At 35.6% G+C, this 7,850-nt stretch overlaps 1 protein-coding gene across 1 annotated transcript; it reads right to left on the minus strand.

Moving 5' to 3' along the window:
- Positions 1 to 3,415: 3,415 nt before the first annotated feature.
- On the minus strand, positions 3,416 to 4,626 carry LOC124876906 (olfactory receptor 1-like). The gene has a single exon (XM_047379960.1). The coding sequence runs from the start codon at positions 4,433 to 4,435 to the stop codon at positions 3,416 to 3,418; it is 1,020 nt and encodes a 339-aa protein (XP_047235916.1). The 5' UTR covers positions 4,436 to 4,626.
- Between the last annotated feature and the right edge of the window lie 3,224 nt (positions 4,627 to 7,850).

Consider the following 7,850-nt stretch of genomic DNA (forward strand, 5'->3'; position numbering starts at 1 on the left):
CTGAAAAGGCACTATAGAAGTTCAATCCATTTACCATTTCCAGTTTAATCAGACAGACATGAACAGTGTCAAATACAGACGGGATTGAGAGACTAAGAAAGATGAACAATAAATAATCGTATCTTCGGCATAGGACACAGCATCAGGCAAGTTATCACACAAGTTGATCACATAAATTGTGAACAACAAAGGCCCTAGTATGGATCCTTGAGGCACCCCCTAAAGACAGGAAGGAAAAAAGAAGATGGCCCAGTACACACTGTGTTCTGCCTGATTAGTAGTTTGAAAACCAATTTACAGCCTGGTCAAATAACCCAATGTTGTGGAGTCTACTCTTCAGAATGACATTATCAGCAGTGTCAAATCCCTTTAATAAATCAATAAAAGGAGCTGCACAATATTTTCGACCATCTAGGGCATCAATGATGTCATTTACCACTTTAAGAGGAGCAGTTATTGTACTGCAATTTTTATGAAAACCAGACAGGTGCCGTAAAAGCAGACTGCTTGAATCTAAGAACATTTTGAGTTCATCCCAATCAAATTTTCAAGAACTTTGGAACACAAAATTCAGAGATCGGCCTATAGTTGTTGACTACAGATGGATTACCACCTTTGAACAGAGGAAAGACATAGGCAGACTTTAATATGAAAATAATGTTATTTTCAGAAAGAGTTAGGTTAAAGATGTTACATAGAGGTTCTGCTATGAAATCTGCAGCTGATCTTGGAAGTAAAGGCTCCAAATTCTTGGGTCCAGCAGGTATACAAGGATCTAACTGCTGTAGGCTCTTTTAAACCGCTGTTACACCAAAAGGAGACAGTCTAAATCCTAAAGCCAAATCATTTGATTCTGTTGAAGAACAACTGTGAGTGCAGGAATGTGAAAGGGGATCCTAAGGAAATTAAATGTTTTTTGAGCCAATTAAGAATAGCTGCTTTGTCTGGTATGTTCTGTGAGTCTTAACAATACACGTAGGTAATTCATTATTTCTTTCAGTTCCAAATAAAGATGTAATCACTCTCCAAAACTTCTTAGGATCAGTTAAGTTTCAGGTAGTTTCCTCTACATAAAATTGGGATAAATATATAAAAAAATACATTCTCTTACCTATTTTATATCACAAAATATATGTGTGCATATATTTTTCAATATTTGTAAAGTGGTAATTCTATATTTTTCAATACAGCATATAATATATAAATACACCAAAGCCATGTAAAACACAAAATGTACTATTCAAAAATCTAAAATCTAAAAAATTCTGTATACTGTATTTGCAGCAATTAAAAGGATAATATACTTTTCTTTCATGAGGGCGCTAAAATAGAAAACAAAACGCACTTTAAAAATACATTTAAAAAAAATTAGTTGAGAATTCAAATTGTTCAAGGAGCAGTTTCACATCAATGATCAAAACACTATTCATTTAACAGTGTGCCAAATCATTGTGAATATTTAAAGCTATAAAATTATCATAAAAAGCATTAGACTGTCTAACAGTGTGTTATTAACACTAAACTACTTGCTTGTCAAAACGTCAAGTCTCTTGGCTGTGAAAAAAATGATTTATTCTGGTTAAAACGAGAAAGCTGGAGATAACTCTCTGTGCTGGGCATGACCTGGAAAAGGAACCAAAATAGGTTAATGGTTATATCTTGAGGGTAACAAATGCTACACATCTGGGACATTATTATATTAATGGTGAGCTTTTGATGATTCATTTGAAGTATTGTTTTCCAACAACAAACAACCTAAATACATTTTTATTTACTTTTACTTTTATCCAGCCAGATAAAATTAAAACAGCCAACCCTGTTAATACCAACAGAAAGGGTATTATTTTTTCTGCAACTTTCTGAGGGCCATAAAAACAGTAATGAGTGAAGGCACATAGATCTGAGTAAATATGCACAATTTTAAAACTTGTGCAGATTTCAGAAAATATAAAATAAATTCAAACTTGTTTAAAACTATTCTTGTTTTAAAAATTCATTCAAGTTTTTTGTTGTATTCTATTATTAATCTATAGGGTCTAATTTGTTGATGATTGCACCGTTGCCAGCGATAGCAACTTTAACTATTCTGTAAACATCCCCCACAAAGTTTAGGAGTATGTTTATAGTCAGATGAGAAAACCAGAATTGCAGCCTCTACTCTAATTCATCCTAAAGGTGTTCAACAAGGTTGAGGTCAGGACTATGTGCAGGCCTGTCAGGTTTCTCCACACCACACGTTTTACACCTGCAGCCATGGAAGTGATTTTAACACCAGAATACATTGATTTGGTGGTGTGACCCAACAGTGAGATAAATCCCTACAGGGGTCACAGGTTTTTTGATACTTTTTTCTACTTTTGTCTTGTCAGCTGGTCATGTCTGTTTGCTCTGTTTTAACCTATTCAGCCTCAGTCTGTAACTGAAGAAGTTGTATTTCGGAACAAGGGCAACCATTTTCAAACCTTAGAGTTAAGTTAAGGGTTAATATGGAATACACATAGACTAGTTAAACTAGTTCTTTCAGAAGGAATGGTCCTAAGGTTCCAGCAAACTATGGTAAGATGCTATCCAAAGCATTTCACCCAAATCAATCATATTAAAATGCATTTATGACACAATGAGAAAAGGTAAACCTGTTAATTTGAAGAAATTTTGAAATAATACTCTTGTTCTTCTGGAATTTATCAAATAGAAATAATTTTGGTAATCCTTACGGAGAAAAAGTTATGTGTCTTTAATAAAGTATATTAGAAGATGTAGTTTCAACTATACTTTAGTAAAAACGTTTTAGGAATATATAATACTTGTATATAGCATAGTATGGGGCAAGGTTTGTATCCCAGTCTTTCAAACAATCAAGATTGTTATTGTACATTAGTGTCAATATCTATGTTTTTAGGGCAATAGCAATTGCAAAAACATTCAATAAAAAATATAAACAACAGGAAAAACTGGAGTGCATGTTTGTTTTTGGGATTTTTCAGGGATTTGATGGTTTCTTGCATTTATATTAATTACTTTTCAGTAAACAAAGACACGTTTTTGATTGTATCATTTTAATTTTAGATTTGCAGTAACAGCTAATGAGATTTTCTATTAGAGAAATCAACTTCTCATTTAATAATTTTGAGTGTCATTTTAAAAAAACAAAGCTTTCATGAACTATAATTTCTATAGGAATTTAACAGAATAAGGGACTAGTAAATAACAGAGGAAATATTTCAACATTCGTTTTCTTTAATATTGAAACAGAAGTTGGCATTCTGAGTCAGCTTAGCTGAAAAGATTTCATAAAGCAAAACTAAATAAACTATAATAAAACATTTTCATTTTCTCAGTCATTTCTATGCAAAAATAAAAACATATACCTGTATGCCTATATATATAGATTTTAAAAAATAGGCCCCGAAAAAATTTACTTCACCATAATTTTAGATTTATTACTGCTTTTTAGCATTCTTTTAATTGATAGTCTGATTTCTTGTGTATGCAAAACGTAAATGATTGGGTTCAACATTGGTGGAATAACAGAGGTCAAAGACAGGTTAATGATCCTGGCATTTGGATGTATGCCGGAACCCATAGTAAATGTAATTAATACAGGAAAGAAATAGATTGCCACTAATGAGAGATGAGCTGTGCAGGTTTTGAGTGCCTTTACTCGTTCCTGAGCTGCAGCCACCTGAGCTAAAGCATAGCCAATACATATATAACTGGACAATATTATTACAAGAGGAAGCCAAAGAAATAGAAACGGAAGCAAATATGCAATCACAAAATTTGGAAAATTGTCGTTGCATGCCAACTTGTACATTTGACCATGGTCACAGAAATAGCTGTTAACAACCACAGACGTACAGAAGGAAAGTCTTGTAAGAAGACCATCAGCAGTAAGCACAGCTAGTACAGCAATACACCAGAAAGATGCAATTAAGGAAAACATAATCTTATGAGTAACCTTCACAAGGTAGTGCAGTGGAAACATGATGGCCATTAGTCGATCATAGCAGAGAGCAACTAGATTTAGAGCCTGCATAGACAGGCAGGTGTAGCAGAAAAACAGGAATGTCAAGCAGTCGTTGTAGGGGACATAATGGTGATTAAATAAAAATATGTCAAGCACCTTTGGCACCAGAGCACAGCTACCTAAAAGGTCCACAAATGCAAGGTTAAAAACTGCAACATACTTTGGAGTTCTAATATTATGATCCAGATATATTAAAGCCATTACAGATGTGTTTCCCAGCACTGAAATAATAAAGACAAAGAAGAGAAAGACGTAGTAAAACTTCATGTCAGGTAAACCAATAAATCCGCTGATAATGAAATAAGCAGGTCGGATAAAGGTAATATTTTCTACCAGAGCAGGGTTAAATAAATCCATTGTGGGATTATTGCCAAGTCTATTGTTTTGACCAAGCTCTATCGGTGCCATCAGCAGTAACAAGCATGCTAGCACTGCTACACCATCAGTCAGCAAACTCTGGCAGGCTTTAACTACTCTTAACTGCAAAATACATTGTAACTTATCTGCTTCTGTGTGTGTAATTGCGCATGCTGAAGGCTTTATGTTTGTGCAAAGACTACATCCTGCTTCCCCTTTAATCAGAATTATGTATTACAAGCCATTGCACATGAGGGCAGAGCAGTGTCCAAAGTGGTGCTCGTCATCCGCCATTGGGCCATTGCTGCGCACGAGAGGCACATGATCAGGTTTGTACGCCCTTCACAAAAAAACACAGTAGTTTCCCACAGGATTACATGCTGGACTATGTATGTTATATATCTGCTGACAGGTGAGTGTCCACATTAATATCAAAAAGATAATGTAAGAAAATGACATGCATGGCGAGTAAACATAATAATGAGCAAACCAAATTAATGACAAGCATGTAAGTTAGATATGTTCAAACATTTTGATGCTGTGTGACAAATTTTGCTAAGTTTCGTCATCAAGACATTTCTTAACCCTGTCTAAAGTCAGTGATCGTTTAATTTCTCTCCATTGATTACTAGGAGTGCATTTGTTTTTTTTGTTTCAATTTTTGGTTTTTTGTTACAACCAATCACAGCTCTTAGAAGACAGCGTCACACCTAGCAATGGGGTCAACCACAACTCCTCACTAAGATACGAATTTCTGTCGTTTCCTCACTTATAGTCGATCTAAGCAGCTAGCTAAAACAGCTGCGTGAAGCTGACACCCCACCCACTTGAAAAATTCCGGCAAATAGACAGAATGGTTAGTGCTTCGTTTGTGCAGGTTTGTGTCATTAATTTTTCGTTTGTGCTGTTTTGGTTTCTGAGATATTATAAGGTTTAATTTCGGCCGATGACATCACCGTCCCCCATTTTACTCCAAATTGAACCAGAGTGGTCTCATTTTTTAGTGCTTCGTTTGTGCAGATTTGTGCCGTTGAAATTTTCGTTTGTGGTGTTTTGGTTTCTGAGATATTAAAGAATATCTTTTTAGGTCATCCAGAGGTCACCATCCCCCCATTATGCTCCAAATTGAACTGGAGTGGTCTACCTTTTTAAGGCTCTGTTTGTGCCGCTTTTATGTATGAGCTATATGATTTTCTTTCAGGCGATCACTGACGACTTAAATCGATGACGTCTATGGCCTGCGCTGGACATCATCACCACAAACCAAGCAGTAATAAATTTTGTGTTTTTCTTTCATCATGCTAGTTAAACTGTGTTTTTTTCCGATATTGTAAAATGTGTGCCTTGTTATATTGTTTAGCACTTTATTCCTTAATAAAGATTATGAAACTTTTTTGGTCTCAAAGAAATGTGCTTTAAATATGTCTACTAAGTTACCTATACATTTATCTTTCTACACAGTAATTCAATATTATCCTCTCACAAATGGGGAAAAAACCACCAGCTACAGCCTACACATTCCTTGCCTAAAACCTGACAAGGTCTGCCACCACTATGATGTAATGTTTATAATTTCAATAACTGTTCTGTGTTATAACTGTTTTTTTAAAGGTGGTTTTAATAATCTAATTCAGCTCGTGTACGCTGGACAAAAGCGGAAGTCCGAGTAGGTCATTGGCTCAAAGTTCATAACCAAGTACTTTACTTTTTGTTTAAATAAAATTTGAAATGCATCAAGCATTAATTTCTAATTTCTGACATTAAATGTAAGAATTTTTAAAAGAGCATTGAGCGTTTGGCCACTTTGACATACTAAGTTCTCACGCAATGTCATAGGGATTGGCTCCACCCACGTATTGACCCCCACCACTGACCTTGTTTTGGCGGTATTTTAAACTTCCCGTTCAAAATTTTCCACTGACCAGTTTCTTTTAAAACCTCGAATAGTGTGTTTTTATGAAAAATGTAGGTTACACCTTTAGAATTTTTACTACACTTGTACAAGGTAAGTAGCTAATAATGTTGAGTTGTTAGATAAAACACTGACTCACTGCTGCCACTGCAATTCAGCCCCCGATTAGCAGAGAGGGATGCATGGTTGCATGCCTTGCATATATATTTCTGTAAACCCACAATTCAATTACATTTTAAGTCCAGACTTTTAAAAAATGTTGAAACAAAGATTCCGCAAGGCTTCATCTTACAACTATTCCATTCATATTCAGTCATCGATGTTTAGGCACATCAGTAGACTCCACAGAACTAAGACACATATTTAAAGTTGAACAGATACTCCAATTGAAAATTCACAAGACAAGTAGTAGTAAAAAATTCAACATTTAAAATAAAATTTAAAGAAAACATACAATAATTACAACACAGCATAAATGGCATACGGATTTGAGAGAACAATTTAAACAGAATGTTTGAGTTGTGATAGAATACTGAAATATCAATGTTTTGTGGCTTTGGGAGATTATATAGGCCAGAATAATATTTTGATTAATGCTAATCAAAGCCTTTTTATTCTTTAACTAGATGCCTTGACAGCCATCAATAGACAGGGATTCCCTTTTTGCAGTTCTTTGCAGTTCAAAAGAGGCTATCCTTCTAAATGGCAAAATAGCCACTCCAGCTGCCACTATTTGGACAGAATTAAGTCAGCAGCTGGAAAACAAGATGTCTCCAAAAGCCCTGTACACGTTTGTAAAGTCAAACAGACACAACATCTGGTCATGTTTGGAGATCAGTGAGCAGGAAAGTGATCGTGAGAGCAGTGTGGACACAGAGTTTGACTCTGGCTCCATTTCTCCTGGACAAGACGACTGCTCAGGTTTTCAGCTTGAAGTTCCTATTGAAGAATGGATCAAATTTGTACCTGAGAAAGTGGAACATAATGACAAGTTTTCATCATCTGGCAAAAGGTAATACATGATTTTTAAGCCTGGCACTTGGAGTCATGTAATTAACCATCTCATTTGGAAAAAGATCAAAAGCACATGTACATTTGTGTTCCAGAGAGCAAAAGTTTATCCAACTGTCACAAGCAACTACATAGATATCAAAGGCTTATGTAAAGAGTGTCAAGGCCATATTAAAATGACTTGTGCTAGAGAGCCAACGGTAAACAGCCCAATGCTGCTTCAGTGTTTCATCGAAGACACTGATATCTCCCTGCACACTGGGCAATCCAAGAGGTTCATGTCTGGAAACCTTTGTGCACAGATTTCAAAAGAGCTGTGTGAGGGCAGGATGGAGCCGGCTGTATGGAGGTCAGCGAAGGCATCAGATTTGATAGATATTGGAGATGCTGAGCCAAGTCACCTTCCAAATTTGGCCACCCTATGAAAAGCTAAGCAGGAGAGAAGAGATTTGGAATTAGGTGACAAAGATCCCATTTTGTCTTTGCAGTTATTAAAATATAGCACACCTCACAGTGGTAGTATGAGAGACATTGGTCTAGACA

This window comes from Girardinichthys multiradiatus, chromosome 11 (assembly GCF_021462225.1).
Source record: "Girardinichthys multiradiatus isolate DD_20200921_A chromosome 11, DD_fGirMul_XY1, whole genome shotgun sequence".
Classification (NCBI taxonomy): Eukaryota; Metazoa; Chordata; class Actinopteri; order Cyprinodontiformes; family Goodeidae; genus Girardinichthys; species Girardinichthys multiradiatus.

Coding starts and splice junctions, on each gene's coding strand:
- LOC124876906 (XM_047379960.1), bottom strand. CDS start 4,435: ATGGCACCGATAGAGCTTGGTCAAAACAATAGACTTGGCAATAATCCC.